Source organism: Oncorhynchus keta, chromosome 14 (genome assembly GCF_023373465.1).
Source record: "Oncorhynchus keta strain PuntledgeMale-10-30-2019 chromosome 14, Oket_V2, whole genome shotgun sequence".
In the NCBI taxonomy this organism is placed as follows: domain Eukaryota; kingdom Metazoa; phylum Chordata; class Actinopteri; order Salmoniformes; family Salmonidae; genus Oncorhynchus; species Oncorhynchus keta.
This window is the reverse complement of record NC_068434.1, coordinates 2,145,630-2,168,588: the sequence shown is the minus strand read 5'-3', so window position 1 is coordinate 2,168,588 and position 22,959 is coordinate 2,145,630. Positions and strand designations below refer to the sequence as shown.

General features: G+C 44.7%; 1 protein-coding gene and 1 long non-coding RNA gene across 4 annotated transcripts; both read left to right on the top strand.

Moving 5' to 3' along the window:
- The first annotated feature begins 1,215 nt into the window (after positions 1–1,215).
- On the top strand, positions 1,216–21,233 carry pias2 (protein inhibitor of activated STAT, 2). Of its 2 annotated transcripts, none has more exons than XM_052460819.1 (13): positions 1,216–1,408; positions 5,233–5,655; positions 5,965–6,052; positions 6,582–6,632; positions 6,748–6,838; positions 9,247–9,381; positions 9,517–9,622; positions 9,735–9,808; positions 10,418–10,578; positions 11,440–11,573; positions 15,966–16,149; positions 17,447–17,583; positions 19,601–21,233. In XM_052460819.1, the coding sequence occupies exons 2-13, from the start codon at positions 5,529–5,531 to the stop codon at positions 19,828–19,830; spliced, it is 1,518 nt and encodes a 505-aa protein (XP_052316779.1). In that variant the 5' UTR covers positions 1,216–1,408; positions 5,233–5,528; the 3' UTR covers positions 19,831–21,233. The 2 variants fall into 2 exon arrangements, with proteins under 2 accessions (XP_052316779.1, XP_052316780.1); XM_052460820.1 differs by having other exon boundaries at positions 1,218–1,408; positions 5,233–5,640.
- LOC127907102 (uncharacterized) lies at positions 12,671–13,363 on the top strand. Of its 2 annotated transcripts, none has more exons than XR_008063217.1 (3): positions 12,671–12,692; positions 12,831–12,877; positions 13,332–13,363. It is a non-coding gene; the product is annotated as an uncharacterized LOC127907102 (long non-coding RNA). The 2 variants fall into 2 exon arrangements; XR_008063216.1 differs by lacking the exon at positions 12,671–12,692 and adding an exon at positions 12,762–12,783.
- Positions 21,234–22,959: the final 1,726 nt, after the last annotated feature.

Genomic DNA, 22,959 nt, shown 5'->3' with positions numbered 1-22,959 from the left:
AAAACAATTGGAATATTGCTGGGTTTTACCACTAGGTTTTATGGGTATTATGACCTGTCCACTGTGCCGGACTATAAACATTGGGTTGTTATTTTACCTGAAAGTTTGCGTTTCAAATGTAAAGTAGACAGCCCTATGCCCTCAGGCCTTGGGGGAATCCCCACTGCCATATTTGTCATAGGTCCAAATGATGAGCCAAGCAAGGCAAGTTTGCAACGTAAGCCCCTCAGCCCTCGTTTTTAATGGAGTTTGAGTGTACAATTATGTTCACTTCAGAACCTGAAACGCCCCATAATTCAATTTGCGATGATTATCTGCTAAGATAAGTCCGCCAAAATGTAAAACCTCAACATCAATATGGAGTCAACATACAAGTGTTAGTAAAAACGAATGTAAATAAGTTAGAAATTGTTCTATTAATGCACAAACACATATCGTAAAAATAATTATGTTTTTGTTTGGTTCTTTTGGAAATTGTAGAAATAAAACATTTTCCTTATTCAGAAGTTCCAGCTGGGCAGGCTAACATTAGTTAGCTAATAAATGTACTAGCATACAGTAGGCAGGCTAACATTAGTTAGCTAATACATTTACTAGCTATCATACAGTAGGCAGGCTAACATTAGTTAGCTAATAAATGTACTAGCATACAGTAGGCAGGCTAACATTAGTTAGCTAATAAATGTACTAGCATACAGTAGGCAGGCTAACGTTAGTTAGCTAATAAATGTACTAGCTATCATACAGTAGGCAGGGTTAACGTTAGTTAGCTAATACATTTACTAGCATACAGTAGGCAGGCTAACGTTAGTTAGCTAATACATTTACTAGCATACAGTAGGCAGGCTAACGTTAGTTAGCTAATAAATGTACTAGCTATCATACAGTAGGCAGGGTTAACGTTAGTTAGCTAATACATTTACTAGATATCATACAATAGGCAAGGCTAACATTAGCTAGCTAATACATTTACTAGCTATCATACAGTAGGTGTATATTAATAATTATATATTTAAATATAAGTAGCCATGAAATCATACTTGACGCATATAAAGCGTCCACAAGCTACCTGAAAACACAATCATTGCGGAATGAACGAGTGACGAACTTCCGGGGAAGGGGAATCCATTTAAAAAAAAACTATTCCTTCCCTCTCCCCCTCTTGCCTTGCAAGTGTATACTCGTCAGACGTCATCAGGAGTGTCCACTTAATTTGAGGGTTGAGGGGATTACCTTTAGTTTTCTTAATTTAATCCCCCCCAGGTTCCAGCTGGTGGAGGTAATGTAACCATTAACATTGGCTGCCAGCCGCCGTTAAACACCATAGAAGAAGAAACCCCCCCGGTCACGTGACGTGGAGGTCTCCGGTCCGACGGAAGAGAAAGTGGCGGATTTTAAGGCGCTACGGGTAGGCAAAATATATATATATATAATGATAGGCTGCTGCACAAGGGTTGATTTCGCTATTTTGTTTTTTAAAAATAAATGTGTCCGTTTAAGGTTTACAGGCGCTGGACTTTCCTTTATGTAGCAGGGGTGGGTGGAAACCTGTATAAACTGGAATGAGGCATGTCTGTTGTTTTACCTAGTTAACAATTAGCCATCGGGTTAGTAGAACCAAAGTCACTAAATTGTTTTTATTAACTAGCTAATATAGTTAAACATTGTTTTACTGCATATAACAGGCAGCATGTTATCTGTTACCTATATTAACATTTAATGTGTGGACTAGCATAGCATTAGCATTAGCATAGTATTAGCATAGCATTAGCATAGCTAGACGCGGACAGCTGTCCGTAACTACACATATGGGACTAAAATAAGGCCGGGGATTTTTTTTTAACTTGTAGACAAGTTTTTTTTTTTTTTTTAGTCCGCCATTATTTAAATTTTGTTAACATTACTGTAATAGAATAATCAATATAAGGTACTTTAGTTAGCTACATGAAAGCTAACTTGTATAGCAGCTAGTTAGCGAGCTAGCCAACGTTTAACTAGCCACCAATCGAGTCAGAGGTGTATGTATTACACCGATTCTGTTGCGAAACGTTTTGCAAACAGATAAAAAAATAAAATACACTTTACTCATCGATGTAACGTTACCTAAAAAGCTGTTAGGTTCATAAATGGAAGTTTGTAGAATATTTTTAATTGTATGGTTTCCATGCGTTGCCATGCCAATCTGAATTGTCTGCACAAACTTGCCTATGTCTATAAATTATCTCCTCTTCCATGCTCCTAAAGTGGAGTGAAATCCCGACTTCATCCAGTATTTTTATTTTTATTAAACTCGTCCCGCGTAAATTCGAAATGTTTATTTACGGCCCTGACGGGGTGATTCGTTTCTTCACGCGGTACCGGGATTCAATGCTGCTGTTCCTGAATTTGATAGTTGTATTTTGCCTCTATTCTCTACACCCCTCAACGTATCAATACCGGAGTCTGCTTCATATGAGGCTTTATTAAACTTTCTTCCTGTAGCAGTGATTATCTATAGTATTCTTGTGTAATTATTATATCTATATTATTATCTGAAAGAGGCTTTGGTATTAGCCTGTCTGAGGGGTTGTCTTTGTGAGAGCGGTAAAACCTGAGGCCTTAAATCCGGTGGATTTGATACAATAGTGGCATTAAAAAAAGTGAGCGGAGTATGAGCATGTATTACATATTCCGGCTAAGGCTGACATCCTAAATACTAGTACAACATTTTTTTAAAATTAATTTAATTTATCACCACTGTGTCGTCACCTAGTGAGGAAGATGTCATCCAACGCGGTTAGTATGATGGTTTGGAGAAATTTTAGCCTGGTCGAGGATAATGAGGATGAAGTCCTGTACGCAACAACGTGAGGTCGTTTGATCAGATTGAATAATCAGCTATATTGTATGCAGAGACCGTGGTATGAGTGAAGCGAGGTTGTAGAGAACATTATCTTAAACAATGGATCGAGACAGAATGGTCTAGGTTTATGCGTTGGCGCCATCTACGGGATGTTACGTGGGTGGACCAGTTACTGTTCTCCCAAAACGTGTTCACAAATAGAAACTTCAACTATTACTAACTATGTAACAACCCAAATTGTGCTCTTTAGTCTACATTATTCTACACATTACTCTAAAGGTTGTTGAAATGGTCAAATCATGTTTTCCCTAGCCATCAACCATTTGGCCAAATGATAAAACTGAACTGCGAGATTGCGTTACAAATCAAGGAATAACAAAAGTTATTTGGCATTGATTCTGTTTTATTTCAGACATGGAGCCCAGGTATACATTTCCAGGGGTTTTATTCTTACGTTTATTAACTTCTGTGTTTGCCCCCCCCCCCCATGTATTCTTAAAGGTAAAATCATGGCATCGGTGCTCTTCAGGTCGGAGCTCTAGAACGTTTGAATACCAAGTTGGACGACCTTTCAAATACATTTTGCCAGTTATTTAGAAATCTCAGAAGTCGGAGGTTGTTTTGAATGCGGCGTTATAGTGAATGGATTAGGGAGTTTTCGCTTGTTAAATTAAAACAAACATGGCTGCCACCATAAAGAATGTAGCTGCTGTTAGTTTAGCTGACACACATTTTATTTTTTAAACAACATTACATTAGTCCCTTGTGCTCACTAGAGATGTGGTACATTGTAAACAAGTCTAGCTGTTAGGTAGCTTACTTGTGTTTTTTCTGTTTGTTGCTACGTATTTGATCACAAAAAAAACATGATCACAAACATGCGGTCGTACGCGTCAAAGGGTTAAAAGACTGAACAACAACTTCTGTTTTAAGAACAAAATGGAACTCGACCGCGTTTGCCGTAAACGGTTTCTGTTGCAAAATGTTTTGCAACAATATGAGTAATGAATACACCCCAGATGCGTTATTGGTCTCGCTAGGTTTGCTAGCTGAGTTGATCAGTTGTTAGGACAGGGCTCCAACCCTGTTCCTGGAGAGATACCCTGCTGTGGGTTTTTGCTCCAACCCTGTTCCTGGAGAGATACCCTGCTGTGGGTTTTTACTCCAACCCTGTTCCTGAAGAGCTACCCTGCTGTGGGTTTTTGCTCCAACCCTGTTCCTGGAGAGATACCCTCCTGTGGGTTTTTGCTCCAACCCTGTTCCTGGAGAGATACCCTGCTGTGGGTTTTTACTCCAACCCTGTTCCTGAAGAGATACCCTGCTGTGGGTTTTTGCTCCAACCCTGTTCCTGGAGAGATACCCTACTGTGGGTTTTTACTCCAACCCTGTTCCTGAAGAGCTACCCTGCTGTGGGTTTTTACTCCAACCCTGTTCCTGGAGAGATACCCTCCTGTGGGTTTTTACTCCAACCCTGTTCCTGGAGAGAGACCCTCCTGTGGGTTTTTGCTCCAACCCTGTTCCTGGAGAGAGACCCTGCTGTGGGTTTTTGCTCCAACCCTGTTCCTGGAGAGATACCCTGCTGTGGGTTTTTGCTCCAACCCTGTTCCTGGAGAGATACCCTGCTGTGGGTTTTTACTCCAACCCTGTTCCTGAAGAGCTACCCTGCTGTGGGTTTTTGCTCCAACCCTGTTCCTGGACAGATACCCTGCTGTGGGTTTTTGCTCCAACCCTGTTCCTGGAGAGATACCCTCCTGTGGGTTTTTGCTCCAACCCTTACACTGTTTAAACAGACGACTAGCCTCGTCATTCCTTACACTGTTTAAACAGACGACTAGCCTCGTCATTCCTTACACTGTTTAAACAGACGACTAGCCTCGTCATTCCTTACACTGTTTAAACAGACGACTAGCCTCGTCATTCCTTACACTGTTTAAACAGACGACTAGCCTCGTCATTCCTTACACTGTTTAAACAGACGACTAGCCTCGTCATTCCTTACACTGTTTAAACAGATGACTAGCCTCGTCATTCCTTACACTGTTAAAACAGACGACTAGCCTTGTCATTCCTTACACTGTTTAAACAGACGACTAGCCTCGTCATTCCTTACACTGTTTAAACAGACGACTAGCCTCGTCATTCCTTACACTGTTTAAACAGACGACTAGCCTCGTCATTCCCTACACTGTTTAAACAGACGACTAGCCTCGTCATTCCTTACACTGTTTAAACAGATGACTATCCTCGTCATTCCTTACACTGTTAAAACAGACGACTAGCCTTGTCATTCCTTACACTGTTTAAACAGACGACTAGCCTCGTCATTCCTTACACTGTTAAAACAGACTGACATTGCTGCCTTATATTGACTTGTGTATCATGTCTTCCAGAGCATGGTATCCAGTTTCGGAGTGTCGTAGCTACAAGTGTTAAAAAACACAAGAGGTCGCTAGCACCCCCTAAAGAACGCCTTCTGCAGTCCAGCCCACTATCAAGGAATTGAATCAACTGTGCCATCCCAAGGCGGTAGACGGTAGTCTCCCTGACTTAGCGTCCATCAAGTCAACGTTCTTCTAGGCAGAGGAAGGAGGTGTTCTGACCTCAGTGACCCTGGACCTGGTCTGATTCACTGGTCTTGTCTGGTGATTCGCTGGTGCTTGACGAGGAGACCAATAAGGAGTTGAGGATGAACCTCCAGCAGCCCGCCCCTCTCATCCCTCCGGTCCACCCAGACATCCAGATGAAGTCTCTCCCGTTCTACGACGTGTTGGATATCCTCGTCAAACCCTCCAGCTTGGGTCAGTGTGTCTCTGGTAAATCAATCTAGGTGGATCTCTGCCATATTACTGGGCTTTATGTTTCTGGTGGCGTGAATGATTTACTGCTAGAGTCTGATTAGGTGTTTGTTCATGTTGGTCACAATCTGTCCCTTTGTTGTCTATTCCATTTTTTTTTTTGAGTGTGAAACCATCCTGTAGTCATAGGTCGAATGATTGTTGTTGTCAATATCATGAATAGATTTCTGGTAATCTGGATACTGGCCAGGCTTGACATTACTGACTGACGACTGCAATGAAGAGTTGTTCTTTTGCATCATGTCACAATCTGACGTCTTTTTTTAGGTACCAGTGGTGTTCAGAGATACAACCAAGATAAGTACTTCATCTTCGCCTTGACGCCTCAACAAGTCAGGGAGGTGTGCATCTCCAGGTATGGCCTCGATTTCGCTTTAAAACTCCTGCTCTACTCCTACCCCGCTCTACTCTTACCCCGCTCTACTCTTACCCCGCTCTACTCTTACCCCGCTCTACTCTTACCCCGCTCTACTCTTACCCCGCTCTACTCTTAGCCCGCTCTACTCTTAGCCCGCTCTACTCTTAGCCCGCTCTACTCTTAGCCCGCTCTACTCTTAGCCCGCTCTACTCTTAGCCCGCTCTACTCTTAGCCCGCTCTACTCTTAGCCCGCTCTACTCTTAGCCCGCTCTACTCTTAGCCCGCTCTACTCTTAGCCCGCTCTACTCTTAGCCCGCTCTACTCTTAGCCCGCTCTACTCTTAGCCCGCTCTACTCTTAGCCCGCTCTACTCTTAGCCCGCTCTACTCTTAGCCCGCTCTACTCCTAGCCCGCTCTACTCCTAGCCCGCTCTACCCCTAGCCCGCTCTACCCCTACCCTACTGAGTCTTCCTGCTGCATCCCATAGTAGTTCTGTTTCTAATTGTATTGATTGTGCTTTCTTAAAGGGACTTTTTACCAGGCGGCAGAAGAGACTATATGGTTCAGATACAACTGAGGTGAGAATGTAATGAATGTGGTTCTAGTGCGCATGTAGATGCCTCGAGCCCCAGGAACAGATTTACTAAGAAACTGCTTTCTGGGACATGTTTGTCTTTCTGCTCCCTTTTTTAGGTTCTGTCTTTCAGAAACCAGTTGTCCCCAGGAAGACAACTACCCAAACAGTCTCTGCATTAAAGTCAATGGGAAGCTGTTCCCCCTTCCGGTATGTACTGGTTTCTCAACTGATCTCGGACCAGGTCCCTACTTTCCATGTTATCTTGTTCATTATAATCTAAACTGATCCTAGATCAGCACCGTCTATTGTGAGACTATTTGTGAATATGGGCCCTGATATAATTCATAAACATTATTTTATTTCTATGCGGTTATATGAATAACATAAGAAACAACTTGCATGGTGCCGTAGAATTCCACGTTATTTAACGGTCAGCTGTGGCCACCACCAGAGGGCATCTTTGAGAAGTGCCGTTATTGACATGGCTTGGTGCTGTAGGTTTAAGAGTCCTGTTCACTGTAGCTGTTATAGCGTAACTTACTTATTGGCATAAAGGCCTACTTTATAAGGCTACATGAAGCATACAAGTCATCCATATCTTTAAATACAGTCAAGCATTTTAGTGATATAAAAAAATGACAACGGGGACCTTTAATTAAACGATGAATAAAGCAAAGCGTAACATGTCGGCTAAAGCGATAGAATTCGCGAATGCATTTGACTGTTTTTAATATTGGCTGTGAGACTTTAAATAGTCTTTTTGTTAGAACACACTGTGGGATTGATTATAATTTATTTTTAAATTATTGTATTCTTTGTGTTCATGTTAGAAATTTTGCTTAATTAAATTATTAATATTACGGTGTTTCTATTCCAAGACAAACAAAAATGCATTTTACAGTAGCCTATGTAGGCCTCAGGGTTTCCATTAGGTCAATATGGCGCTGTACAACCTGACTGGTCAGGAGTAGGCCTAGGTTACTAAGTGACTGAGTCAAGAGCAAAATGATCCTAACATTTCCACACCCTAATTCTAGTCTAACCAATACCCAAACAGATTCCGTGAAAAATAAAAATCTCATTGATTTATCAAGACCAGTCACCACGCTTGTCTCAGAGCAGCGTGAAACGGTGCTGAAATAGTTGACCACACGCGGGTTGGTTATTGCTTTAAATCCTATTGTAACAAGTGGATGACTTTGGGTGTTTCAGTAAGCAACAATTTGTTTCCTTTATTAGCCTACTTTATTCCAATATTTCTGTCATTCATTGATGTTTATTCCCACAGTAATTCGTTATGGGTCCACCCAGATGAGGTTAGAAAACGGTGCATGTGGTGGGCTATGCAAAGAGATGGGTGAAGTGACATGCCTCTCAAACATCTATTTAATACATTTTTAAAAGTCCCTCAATTAATCAAGAGTCTATTGTCCTGTTGATAGACCATCAAGGGTGGATGGCTTCTTTTGTATTGAATGAATTTATTAATTTACCATTCTCAGAGTGGAAACATTGTCTGCAATTGTTCACAGCCTGTTACACTTAATGAAAAAAAGTGTTTGAAACATATTTTCAAAATGCTTACAAATAAAAAATAACTAGTGAAGAAAGTGAATCCTCTACATACAATAAATGTGTATTTAAATATAACAGGGTATTATTAAAGTGAGAAGTATTTGTTCTGACTTCCATTTGGTAAAAAATGCACATCCCTGCAAATGAAAACGGTCTGACCTCCTCAAAAGCCACGGAGAAATAAGTTAAATTTGTAATACTAACTTGTGGTTGCCATGGTGAATAATCCAATAATTAATGTTGGTAGGAAACATCAGAGTTTACCGGAATCTCTAAATGAAAATACTGGCAGATCAATACATGCCTTTGTAGATTTAATACAATTTTAGTGGACTCTATATTAATATCTAAGGGGCTTTTATACAATTTATAATGCAGGGTTAATAATTCATATATTTCTACGGGTTGATGCATTTTTTTTCATTGGGGCAAATCTGGTCTGTGATATTGAGTTAGAAATGTAAATCTTTGGAGTACTTAAGTATCGAATACATTGCAAGTTTGCCCTTTTTTTTTTGGCCATTAGGCTAAACTTAACATTAGAACTGAACTCTGACTGACCACATCATCTATCAGTAGTCTAACGTCGCCTAAGGACTCCGTGTTTCAGAAACTCCCCTTTTATATAGACTCACTATTCCACTCTGTGGTAAATAAAGACTGTTTGTTATTTACAGTGATTTTATTTCTGTTTTTAGAGGGAGAGAAACCAAAAGCCCACTGTGCCTATTTTTCAAAATTGTCAGTCCACATATCAAGTGTAATTGAGACGTTTTTGTATTTACCCAAGTCCCCTCAACTCCAGGACTGCCGCCAGCTAATGCATCATTTTCCTGATGCAGAACTCTAGTGGCAGAGAGGAGAGATTTTCAGACTAAAGCATTCACACCTCCATTAATTTCCGCAGTTTAGACGACTGATAAATCAAACTCCCTCTTGTGGTGCAACGACAGAATGCCACAATCAACTACTAACGGTCGCAGCATAAGCTCAACTTTTTGAAAAAGTTTAACGCTGTTACTGTCATGTTTTGTTTTTAGGGTTATGCCCCTCCCCCTAAAAATGGAGTGGAACAGAAGAGACCAGGGAGACCTCTAAACATCACCTCATTGGTCAGATTGTCCTCTGCAGTACCCAATCAGATCTCTATAACGTGGGCACCTGAAATCGGAAAGGTAAGCAACTAACGTTGAGGATCATCGTACTCTTCATTATTTTATTTATAGTAGTGGCAACTTTCTGCATTATAGCCGTCATTACCTGATGTTGTTCAAGCAGACACGTATAATTCAATTTCTGACTTGTTTCAGACGTACTCTGTGTTGGTGTACCTGGTGAGACAGCTCACCTCACCTCTACTGCTGCAGAGGCTCAGGATGAAGGGAATCAGAAATCCAGACCACTCCAGAGCGCTGAGTAAGCGCGCAGACACACATGCTCATATGGTCACATGCTTGTGCTCATACACGCTTGCTTCCACACGTTACTGTGTTTAATCTATAATGCCCCTGATATCTTCCTCTTGCAGTAAAAGAGAAGCTGACAGCAGACCCTGACAGTGAGATTGCTACAACCAGTCTGAGAGTATCTCTCATGTGCCCTGTAAGTAAAACCTGGAAACAAGTGCATCTGATAGTCTGTTTGATATCATTTCATTGCAGAAAGATTTACTGATTTATTAACTCTCCTTCTACTTCTTTCACTACCCTCTCCTCCCTCCCTCTTTCACTATCCTCTCATATATCTCCTCTCTCTCATATATCTCCTCTCTCTCATATATCTCCTCTCTCTCTCATATATCTCCTCTCTCTCTCATATATCTCCTCTCTCTCTCATATATCTCCTCTCTCTCTCATATATCTCCTCTCTCTCTCATATATCTCCCTCTCTCTCTCATATATCTCCTCTCTCTCTCATATATCTCCTCTCTCTCTCTCATATATCTCCTCTCTCTCTCTCATATATCTCCTCTCTCTCTCTCATATATCTCCTCTCTCTCTCTCATATATCTCCTCTCTCTCTCTCATATATCTCCTCTCTCTCTCTCATATATCTCCTCTCTCTCTCATATATCTCCTCTCTCTCTCATATATCTCCTCTCTCTCTCATATATCTCCTCTCTCGCATATCTCTCCTCTCTCGCATATCTCTCCTCTCGCGCATATCTCTCCTCTCTCTCATATCTCATCTCCCTCTCCCATATCTCTCCAGCTGGGTAAGATGCGTCTGACAGTGCCGTGTCGAGCTCTCACCTGTTCCCACCTGCAGTGTTTCGACGCAGCCCTCTACCTGCAGATGAATGAAAAGAAGCCCACTTGGGTCTGTCCTGTCTGTGACAAGAAGGCCCCCTACGAGAGCCTGATCATTGACGGGTTGGTTCCTCTCTCCTAATAATTATCATCATAATACCCGGGTCTGTCCTGTCTGAGAAAAAGGCTGCTACCTGAGCCTCCTCATCGACAGGTCAGTGAGGGGAAAACTACTGTTAGACTTCTCATTAGATACATTTAATTTCCCTAATAAAAAAATATAAATTGATTTTACAGGCCGGTTATGGCAGCGGCAATGATCTTTTAACGTGTTTTAGCCGAGGTCCAAAAACAGCTCTGAAAGGTGTAGAACTGTAGTGTTCTATGGGATGTCAAACGGAAGGTTGTTGGAACATGGAACTCTGTCTCTCTGTCTGTCAGGTTGTAGGAACATGGAACTCTGTCCCTCTGTCTGTCAGGTTGTTGGAGCATGGAACTCTGTCCCTCTGTCTGTCAGGTTGTAGGAACATGGAACTCTGTCCCTCTGTCTGTCAGGTTGTAGGAACATGGAACTCTGTCCCTCTGTCTGTCAGGTTGTTGGAACATGGAACTCTGTCCCTCTGTCTGTCAGGTTGTAGGAACATGGAACTCTGTCCCTCTGTCTGTCAGGTTGTTGGAACATGGAACTCTGTCCCTCTGTCTGTCAGGTTGTTGGAACATGGAACTCTGTCCCTCTGTCTGTCAGGTTGTTGGAACATGGAACTCTGTCCCTCTGTCTGTCAGGTTGTTGGAACATGGAACTGTGTCCCTCTGTCTGTCAGGTTGTTGGAACATGGAACTCTGTCCCTCTGTCTGTCAGGTTGTTGGAACATGGAACTCTGTCTCTCTGTCTGTCAGGTTGTTGGAACATGGAACTCTGTCCGTCTGTCTGTCAGGTTGTTGGAACATGGAACTCTGTCCCTCTGTCTGTCCCCTCTGTCTCAGGTTGTTCATGGAGATTCTGAACGACTGTTCCGATGTGGATGAGATCAAGTTCCAGGAGGATGGGACCTGGTGCCCCATGAGACCAAGGAAAGAGGCCCTCAGTGTGTCCTCAACCTGTATCCCAAAAATAGAACGTAAGTCAAGATATATGTGTATATATATTAATAGAATCGGGAATAACAATTAATCATTGGATGGAGGTATCTGTGTGTTCCAGCCTTTACAATGAGCCCCGTCACAGCTGTAAATATCTACAGGTTATCTACTAGTGATGTGGGGGGTCCATAGGTATGCATCAGTTATTATTATTGGACTATATTATATCAATATTTGACTGCAAGTGTCGATAAAATGTGCTGTTCCTAGTGCGGAGCCTCCTCTACGTTTGGGTTCATTTGATAGGAGGTTCTTAGTGCGGAGCCTCTACGTTTGGGTTCATTTGATAGGAGGTTCTTAGTGCGGAGCCTCCTCTACGTTTGGGTTCCTTTGATAGGAGGTTCTTAGTGCGGAGCCTCTACGTTTGGGTTCATTTGATAGGAGGTTCTTAGTGCGGAGCCTCCTCTACGTTTGGGTTCATTTGATAGGAGGTTCTTAGTGCGGAGCCTCTGTTTGGGTTCATTTGATAGGAGGTTCTTAGTGCGGAGCCTCCTTTACGTTTGGGTTCATTTGATAGGTTCTTAGTGTGGAGCCTCTGTTTGGGTTCATTTGATAGGAGGTTCTTAGTGCGGAGCCTCTACGTTTGGGTTCATTTGATAGGAGGTTCTCAGTGCGGAGCCTCCTCTACGTTTGGGTTCATTTGATAGGAGGTTCTTAGTGCGGAGCCTCCTTTACGTTTGGGTTCATTTGATAGGAGGTTCTTAGTGTGGAGCCTCTGTTTGGGTTCATTTGATAGGAGGTTCTTAGTGCGGAGCCTCTACGTTTGGGTTCATTTGATAGGAGGTTCTCAGTGCGGAGCCTCTACGTTTGGGTTCATTTGATAGGAGGTTCTTAGTGCGGAGCCTCTACGTTTGGGTTCATTTGATAGGAGGTTCTCAGTGCGGAGCCTCTACGTTTGGGTTCATTTGATAGGAGGTTCTTAGTGCGGAGCCTCCTCTACGTTTGGGTTCATTTGATAGGAGGTTCTTAGTGCGGAGCCTCTACGTTTGGGTTCATTTGATAGGAGGTTCTCAGTGCGGAGCCTCTTCTACGTTTGGGTTCATTTGATAGGAGGTTCTTAGTGCGGAGCCTCTACGTTTGGGTTCATTTGATAGGAGGTTCTCAGTGCGGAGCCTCCTCTACGTTTGGGTTCATTTGATAGGAGGTTCTTAGTGCGGAGCCTCTACGTTTGGGTTCATTTGATAGGAGGTTCTCAGTGCGGAGCCTCCTCTACGTTTGGGTTCATTTGATAGGAGGTTCTTAGTGCGGAGCCTCCTCTACGTTTGGGTTCATTTGATAGGAGGTTCTTAGTGCGGAGCCTCCTTTACGTTTGGGTTCATTTGATAGGAGGTTCTCAGTGCGGAGCCTCTTCTACGTTTGGGTTCATTTGATAGGAGGTTCTTAGTGCGGAGCCTCCTTTACGTTTGGGTTCATTTGATAGGAGGTTCTCAGTGCGGAGCCCCTTCTACGTTTGGGTTCATTTGATAGGAGGTTCTTAGTGCGGAGCCTCTACGTTTGGGTTCATTTGATAGGAGGTTCTTAGTGCGGAGCCTCTACGTTTGGGTTCATTTGATAGGAGGTTCTTAGTGCGGAGCCTCCTCTACGTTTGGGTTCATTTGATAGGAGGTTCTCAGTGCGGAGCCTCCTCTACGTTTGGGTTCATTTGATAGGAGGTTCTTAGTGCGGAGCCTCTGTTTGGGTTCATTTGATAGGAGGTTCTTAGTGCGGAGCCTCTGTTTGGGTTCATTTGATAGGAGGTTCTCAGTGCGGAGCCTCCTCTACGTTTGGGTTCATTTGATAGGAGGTTCTGTTTGGGTTCATTTGATCTCTGCAGCAGTCATAGTGAGTAATATGCTTGGAACATCGCCGGGTGATTCATACTGTGCAGTGGGGGGGGTGACGCATACTGTGCAGTGGGGGGTGACGCATACTGTGCAGTGGGGGGTGACGATACTGTGCAGTGGGGGGTGACGCATACTGTGCAGTGGGGGGTGACGCATACTGTGCAGTAGGGTGTTAAGGAAACCTGTTGTACTTTGTATTCAGAGAAGCTTTTCAGGAACACTTTATTTCATGAGGACAGGATGTACCGTTTCAGAGATCTGAGATTGACCTGTCCGCAACCTTCAAAGTTAATCCGTTGTCAATAATGGCACCAAATCAATTAATACATTTTGTCCAGTACCACCACCACATCACAGTGGTCACCACACCTGCTAGCCAGCTGCACAGAGACTTGAATTAGCGGCCTGCTAGCCAGCTACACAGAAGAGACTGTGAATTAGCGGCCTGCTAGCCAGCTACACAGAAGAGACAGTGAATTAAAGGCCTGCTAGCCAGCTTTACAGCGGAGACTGTGAATTAACGGCCTGCTAGCCAGCTACACAGAAGAGACTGTGAATTAGCGGCCTGCTAGCCAGCTACACAGAAGAGACCGTGAATTAGCGGCCTGCTAGCCAGCTGCACAGAGACTCGAATTAGCGGCCTGCTAGCTAGCTGCACAGAGACATGCATTAGCGGCCTGCTAGCTGCACAGAAGAGACAGTGAATTAACAGCCTGCTAGCCAGCTACACAGAAGAGACATGAATTAGCGGCCTGCTAGCTAGCTGCACAGAGACATGAATTAGCGGCCTGCTAGCTAGCTGCACAGAGACTTGAATTAGCAGCCTGCTAGCCAGCTGCACAGAGACATGAATTAGCGGCCTGCTAGTTGCACAGAAGAGACAGTGAATTAACGGCCTGCTAGCCAGCTACACAGAAGAGACATGAATTAGCGGCCTGCTAGCCAGCTGCACAGTGACTTGAATTAGCGGCCTGCTAGCCAGCTACACAGAAGAGACATGAATTAGCGGCCTACTAGCCAGCTACACAGAGACTTGAATTAGCAGCCTGCTAGCCAGCTGCACAGAGACATGAATTAGCGGCCTGCTAGCCAGCTACACAGAAGAGACATGAATTAGCGGCCTGCTAGCCAGCTACACAGAAGAGACATGAATTAGCGGCCTGCTAGCTAGCTGCACAGAGACATGAATTAGCGGCCTGCTAGCCAGCTGCACAGAAAGATGGATGGGACACATTTTTAATTCACTGGTATTTAGCCATGTTTTTATCTATTGTAGGGCTGTAGCTACTGAGTTCTGGTGGTTTTTAATCACAGTCAATCCTGCCCTGCCACTCACCCGGCTCGTTGCCTCCAAACGGCGTCAGGGATTCACTTACAGCTACCAATCTAGCGCTCGCAATGGAGCTAAGGTGACAAGGTGAATTTGGACCAACCCATGCCTCTACTCTGTAATCTGCTCTTTTTCTTGGTCTCTCTGAAAACAATGACCGAAGGAAAAACACCCTCAGGACTTCCCCATCCTTCTTGGCAATACAATGTCACAGCTATCTTATTCTGATAGGTTGAGGAATACCCATCGCGAAGAGAGAAATTAGGAACACCATTTTTGGCGGGTTTTGCAGAAAGCGTTGTGGAAATATTCAGTCAATAATATTTCAAATACCGGCGCCTCACAGAGTTCAAATAGACTAATATACTAAAGTAATATAAAATAATAGATGTAATATAATATACTAAAGTAATATAATATATGTAATATACTAAAGTGGTGTAATATACTAAAGTGGTGTAATATAATATACTAAAGTAATATAAGCTGAGCGGGTTCATGAAGTAACTGCCTATCCAGCCTTGACACTTAAAACCGGTTTCATTCTCCCATCACACACATAGTAACCCCTCTTTATGTTAATGATTCATACCCTCTGGCATTTAGCCACCATTATCTTTCTGCCGTGCACTCATTTTTAGTTTGGTTTCACATTTGGGCGTATAAACATCAGAACCACAACACTCCCCAGACAGGTGCATGTCTAATGGTATCTAATGCCCTAAATGTGTAATGGGCACATATGTTCGAGAACATTCCCAATAGGCGTAACCGTAGCAACAGTAAATATTAGGCTGTAGCACAAAAATAAACAGACATGTCCATGTCTAATGACGTAGACACACACACAGGGTGCCTTCATCCTGCTGACTTCTATGAAGGGTATATAATGGGCGTGTGTGTACTGGGAAATGTCCAATGGGTGTCCCACAGATTTTAACCTTCTTAGCACGGCACCACCTCTATGTTTTGGCATCATATCGGTAATATAACGCACCGTATTGGGATTTACACATGGTTAACAACTGCCACAATGTATTCACATTTCTGTAGTTAGAAGGTGGGGTTGGAAGGCGGGGTTAGAGTACTTCCTGTGGAATTCTCCCAGAGCATGTTGAGTCACTTAACAACCCACATATAGAATTGCAGAATTTCTTAACTACAGTTTAACCTGTTGATTAAAACATTTTAAACCATAATCTCGTCCGCCCCCCCAGCACGTCAGTGTCCGGTGGTCCCTCCCCACAGAGAGCCCAGCTCGACCAATAAGAAGGCAGACGTGATCGACCTGACCCTAGAGAGCTCGTCAGAGGACGAGGAGGAGGAGGAGGAGGACCCTGACCCGCCACTCAAGAAGCGATGCCTCTACATGTCCAAGACCGAGGAGGTGCACGCCAAGGGGTGAGTTAACCTCATAGTCCGCCCCATCCCGCATGCGGTCGCGTTACTACAGCCTCAAGCTCATTACCATAACGCAATGTTAGCGATTTCTAAAAATCGCAAATGAAATGAAATAAATATGCCTGCTCTCAAGCTTATCCTTTTCTTAACAATCCTGTCGTCTCAGATTTTCAAAATATGCTTTAGAACCAGAGAAAATCAATAATTTGTGTAAGAGTGGTGATAGCTAGCTTAGCATTTAGCGTTAGCATTTAGCACGCAACATATTCACAAAAACCAGCAAAGGGATCAAATAAAATAATTTGACTTTGAAGAACTTCATATGTTTCAATGAGGAGACTCTCAGTTACATAGCAGATGTCCAGTTTTTCCTGAAAGAATCTTGTGTAGGACACAACATTCCGTTTTGTTACTATGCATTTGGCTACCGAAACTAACCGAAAATTCAGTCACCTACACGTCGAACTTTTTTCCGAATGAACTCCATAATATCGACTGAAACATGGAAAACGTTGTTTGAATCAATCCTCAAGGTGTTTTGTCATATCTCTTCATTGAAATGCCGTCCCTGGAAGCCTGCATTCTTCTCTGATTCGGATGGAAAAATACTGGTAGCTGACTTTTGCACACCAATTTCCACGCAGACACCGTGCGGGACACTTGGCAATTGTAGTCTCTTATGGTCAATCTTCCAATGATATGCCTACAAATACGTCACAATGCTGCAGACACCTGGGGGAAACGATAGGAAGTGTCCGTTCATTCCTGTCGCATTCACAGCCATATAAGGCGATCATGGAAAACGTAGCTTCAGAAATCCTGTTCATTTCCTGGGCGCTCAAACATCTTGGTTTTGCCTGAAGCTTTTGTTCAACGGCACTCACAGTGAAAATCTTTGCAGTTCTGGAAACGTCAGTGTCTTCTTTCCAAAACTATCAATTCCAAGCATAGTCGAGCATCTTTTCGTGACAAAATATTGCGCTTAAAACGGGCACGTCTTTTTATCCAAAAATGAAATAATGCCCCTAGTGGACTAACAGGTTAACTACTGTGGGTGGGTGTAGTGTAACTACTGTGGGTGGGTGTAGTGTAACTACTGTGGGTGGGTGTAGTGTAACTACTGTGGGTGGGTGTAGTGTAACTACTGTGGGTGGGTGTAGTGTAACTACTGTGGGTGGGTGTAGTGTAACTAGCCTGGGTGGGTGTAGTGTAACTAGCCTTTGGAGGTCATATTGACCCCTTAAATGAACCACATGATGAAGCTGTCTGACTCTGATCTCTGTTTCTAATCCCTCAGAGTGTTGTCCTATCAGCCGTCGCCGGTGTGCCTGCCAAACGCCCTGGACACATCATCCTACCTGACGAACTCACTCGCTGACTATACAGTCCCCTTCCACCACTCCACCCTGTCCACAGTCCCTACGGACATGCAGGGTAAGTCGCCCTGGACACATCATCCTACCTGACGAACTCACTAGCTGACTATACAGTCCCCTTCCACCACTCCACCCTGTCCACAGTCCCTACGGGCATGCAGGGTAAGTCGCCCTGGACACATCATCCTACCTGACGAACTCACTAGCTGACTATACAGTCCCCTTCCACCACTCCACCCTGTCCACAGTCCCTACGGACATGCAGGGTAAGTCGCCCTGTCCACAGTCCCTACGGACATGCAGGGTAAGTCGCCCTGGACACATCATCCTACCTGACGAACTCACTCGCTGACTATACAGTCCCCTTCCACCACTCCACCCTGTCCACAGTCCCTACGGACATGCAGGGTAAGTCGCCCTGGACACATCATCCTACCTGACGAACTCACTAGCTGACTATACAGTCCCCTTCCACCACTCCACCCTGTCCACAGTCCCTACGGACATGCAGGGTAAGTCACCCTGGACACATCATCCTACCTGACGAACTCACTCGCTGACTATACAGTCCCCTTCCACCACTCCACCCTGTCCACAGTCCCTACGGACATGCAGGGTAAGTCGCCCTGTCCACAGTCCCTACGGACATGCAGGGTAAGTCGCCCTGGACACATCATCCTACCTGACGAACTCACTCGCTGACTATACAGTCCCCTTCCACCACTCCACCCTGTCCACAGTCCCTACGGACATGCAGGGTAAGTCGCCCTGGACACATCATCCTACCTGACGAACTCACTCGCTGACTATACAGTCCCCTTCCACCACTCAACCCTGTCCACAGTCCCTACGGACATGCAGGGTAAGTCGCCCTGGACACATCATCCTACCTGACGAACTCACTAGCTGACTATACAGTCCCCTTCCACCACTCCACCCTGTCCACAGTCCCTACGGACATGCAGGGTAAGTCGCCCTGTCCACAGTCCCTACGGACATGCAGGGTAAGTCGCCCTGGACACATCATCCTACCTGACGAACTCACTAGCTGACTATACAGTCCCCTTCCACCACTCCACCCTGTCCACAGTCCCTACGGACATGCAGGGTAAGTCGCCCTGGACACATCATCCTACCTGACGAACTCACTAGCTGACTATACAGTCCCCTTCCACCACTCCACCCTGTCCACAGTCCCTACGGACATGCAGGGTAAGTCGCCCTGTCCACAGTCCCTACGGACATGCAGGGTAAGTCGCCCTGTCCACAGTCCCTACGGACATGCAGGGTAAGTCGCCCTGTCCACAGTCCCTACGGACATGCAGGGTAAGTCGCCCTGTCCACAGTCCCTACGGACATGCAGGGTAAGTCGCCCTGTCCACAGTCCCTACGGACATGCAGGGTAAGTCGCCCTGTCCACAGTCCCTACGGACATGCAGGGTAAGTCGCCCTGTCCACAGTCCCTACGGACATGCAGGGTAAGTCGCCCTGTCCACAGTCCCTACGGACATGCAGGGTAAGTCGCCCTGTCCACAGTCCCTACGGACATGCAGGGTAAGTCGCCCTGTCCACAGTCCCTACGGACATGCAGGGTAAGTCGCCCTGTCCACAGTCCCTACGGACATGCAGGGTAAGTCGCCCTGTCCACAGTCCCTACGGACATGCAGGGTAAGTCGCCCTGTCCACAGTCCCTACGGACATGCAGGGTAAGTCGCCCTGTCCACAGTCCCTACGGACATGCAGGGTAAGTCTCCCTGTCCACAGTCCCTACGGACATGCAGGGTAAGTCTCCCTGTCCACAGTCCCTACGGACATGCAGGGTAAGTCTCCCTGTCCACAGTCCCTACGGACATGCAGGGTAAGTCACCCTGTCCACAGTCCCTACGGGCATGCATTAAAGTGAATCCTGCAACCAGTATTTCTGGTAAACCTTGTTTGGAGCTTTGACCTCTGTCCTGCCGATCAAACAATCTTATGCTTTGTCTAAATGTCTGGTAACGGCCTGTGTCTGCGACGTAGCTTGTGAGTTCAGAGGAGGAGTGTGACACTATCTTTTCCGCCCCCCTCTCACCTAGGTCTGGATCTGTTCTCGTTGATTCAAGGTGACCCGCAGCATTACAGAGCTCCCATGTTCCTGGATAACCTGACCAGCAGCCTGCAGGGTGCCACCACTAGCGCCGGCCTGGTGTCCTCTTCTGGCCAATACGACACCAGTTCCCACCTCTTCTCCACCTCTTCTTACCAAACTGGGGTTATTACCGGGGTAGGGTCCAACAGCATCTCAGACATCATCTCATTGGACTAATTCTCTGGTCCCTGTGAGCTCATTGGACTGATTTGTCTTGTCACTCACAGGAGCCTTCTATCAGAAGCCTTCAATTGGCTGTGTCCTGAAATGGAATCCTAATCCCTATATAGTGCACTACTTTTGGCCGTACAGCAGAAAGTAGTGCACTATATATTTAATAAAGTCTGCATCAGAAATGGCACCATGTCCATAGGCCTTCACCACTGGGACAGTAAAGATACATTCCTTTCGCCAGACCCCTGCTTTTGTAGGTCAGAGTTGATGAAAGGATAAGAAAGTTAAGAGGCCTCACACCTAGACTCCACGTTGACCTGAGGTGGCCGCCTCACCCGCACACTCCACGTTGATCTGATGTAATGAGGAACAGAAGATTGCCTCTTCTATTGGATGAACTGACATGGAAGTGGAACTAAGGTCGACGGTGTGGATTTGTTTGAAACTGTTGTGTGTCAGTACCTAGGAGGAGTCATCCCAAGGATGTTCAAGGAGCAACACTTATGTAAAACCCCATTGTACGGTACATTTGGAGTATTCATACCCCATTGATTAAATATTATGTTACAGCCTAAATTCAGAATGGATTCAATTGATGTCCCCCCCCCCCATCTACACACAATACCCCATTAATGTCAGTGAAAACCTATTTTTAAATGATTGAAAATACAAAAATAAATCATTTTCATAAGTATTTTTACCCCTGAGTCAATACATGTTAGAATTAGTCTTTCTGGTTAAGTCTCTAAGCTTTTCTGGATTGTACATTATTTGCACATTTGTTTTTTTAAACATTTTTTTTTTTCACACTCTGTCAAGTTGGTTGTTGATCATTGTTTGACAGACATTTTCAAGTCTTGCCATAGTTTTGACAAATCTGCTTGAAAATCTAACTTGGCCACTCAGGAACATTCACTGTCTTGGTAAGCAACTCCAGTGTATATTTGGCCTTGCGTTTTTTGTTATTGTCCTGCTAAAAGGTGAATTAGTCTCTGTTGGGAAGCAGACTGAACCAGGTTCTCTAGGATTTTGCCTGTGTCTAGCTCTCTTCCGTTTTTTTTTTTTTTTTTTTTTTAATCTCCCTTGCAGTTGACAAGCATACCCATAACATGATTCAGCCCCCACCATGCTTGAACATATGAAGAGTGGTACGGAGTAATGTGAGGTGTTAGATTCACCCCAAACGTAACACTTTGTATTCAGGACTTTTATTTCTTTCCCAGTTTTTTTTTTTTCCCAGTATTACTTTAGTGCCTCTTATTGCAAACATGATGCATGTTTTTGGGAATATTTTAATTCTGTACAGACTTCCTCCTTTTCACTGTCATTTACGTTAATATTGTGGAGGAACTACAATGTTGATCCATTCTCCTACCACAGTCATTAAACTCAACTGTTTTAAAGTCTCCGCTGGCATCATATGGCCTTCCTCCCTCGACTCAGTCAGGAAGGACGCCTGTCTCTCTGTAGTGACTGGGTGTACTGATACACTGAGTTAGGAAGGACGCCTGTCTCTCTGTAGTGACTGGGTGTACTGATACACTGAGTTAGGAAGGACGCCTGTCTCTCTGTAGTGACTGGGTGTACTGATACACGGAAGGACGCCTGTCTCTCTGTAGTGACTGGGTGTACTGATACACTGAGTTAGGAAGGAAGCCTGTCTCTGTAGTGACTGGGTGTACTGATACACTGAGTTAGGAAGGAAGCCTGTCTCTGTAGTGACTGGGTGTACTGATACACTGAGTCAGGAAGGACGCCTGTCTCTCTGTAGTGACTGGGTGTACTGATACACTGAGTTAGGAAGGAAGCCTGTCTCTGTAGTGACTGGGTGTATTGATACACTGAGTTAGGAAGGACGCCTGTATCTGTGTAGTGACTGGGTGTATTGATACACTGAGTTAGGAAGGAGTCCTGTATCTTTGTAGTGACTGGGTGTATTGATACGCTGAGTTAGGAAGGACGCCTGTATCTGTGTAGTGACTGGGTGTATTGATACACTGAGTTAGGAAGGACGCCTGTCTCTCTGTAGTGACTGGGTGTACTGATACACTGAGTTAGGAAGGACGCCTGTCTCTCTGTAGTGACTGGGTGTACTGATACACTGAGTTAGGAAGGACGCCTGTCTCTCTGTAGTGACTGGGTGTATTGATACACTGAGTTAGGAAGGATGCCTGTCTCTTTGTATTGATACACTGAGTTAGGAAGGACGCCTGTCTCTTTGTATTGATACACTGAGTTAGGAAGGACGCCTGTCTCTTTGTAGTGACTGGGTGTATTGATACACTGAGTTAGGAAGGACGCCTGTCTCTTTGTAGTGACTGGGTGTACTGAAACACTGAGTTAGGAAGGACGCCTGTCTCTCTGTAGTGACTGGGTGTATTGATACACTGAGTTAGGAAGGACTCCTGTCTCTTTGTAGTGACTGGGTGTACTGATATACTGAGTTAGGAAGGACGCCTGTCTCTCTGTAGTGACTGGGTGTATTGATACGCTGAGTTAGGAAGGACGCCTGTCTCTTTGTATTGATACACTGAGTTAGGAAGGACGCCTGTCTCTCTAGTGACTGGGTGTATTGATACACTGAGTTAGGAAGGACGCCTGTATCTGTGTAGTGACTGGGTGTATTGATACACTGAGTTAGGAAGGAGTCCTGTATCTTTGTAGTGACTGGGTGTATTGATACGCTGAGTTAGGAAGGACGCCTGTCTCTTTGTATTGATACACTGAGTTAGGAAGGACGCCTGTCTCTCTGTAGTGACTGGGTGTATTGATACACTGAGTTAGGAAGGACGCCTGTATCTGTGTAGTGACTGGGTGTATTGATACACTGAGTTAGGAAGGAGTCCTGTATCTTTGTAGTGACTGGGTGTATTGATACGCTGAGTTAGGAAGGACGCCTGTATCTGTGTAGTGACTGGGTGTATTGATACACTGAGTTAGGAAGGAGTCCTGTATCTTTGTAGTGACTGGGTGTATTGATACGCTGAGTTAGGAAGGACGCCTGTCTCTTTGTATTGATACACTGAGTTAGGAAGGACGCCTGTCTCTCTGTAGTGACTGGGTGTATTGATACACTGAGTTAGGAAGGACGCCTGTATCTGTGTAGTGACTGGGTGTATTGATACACTGAGT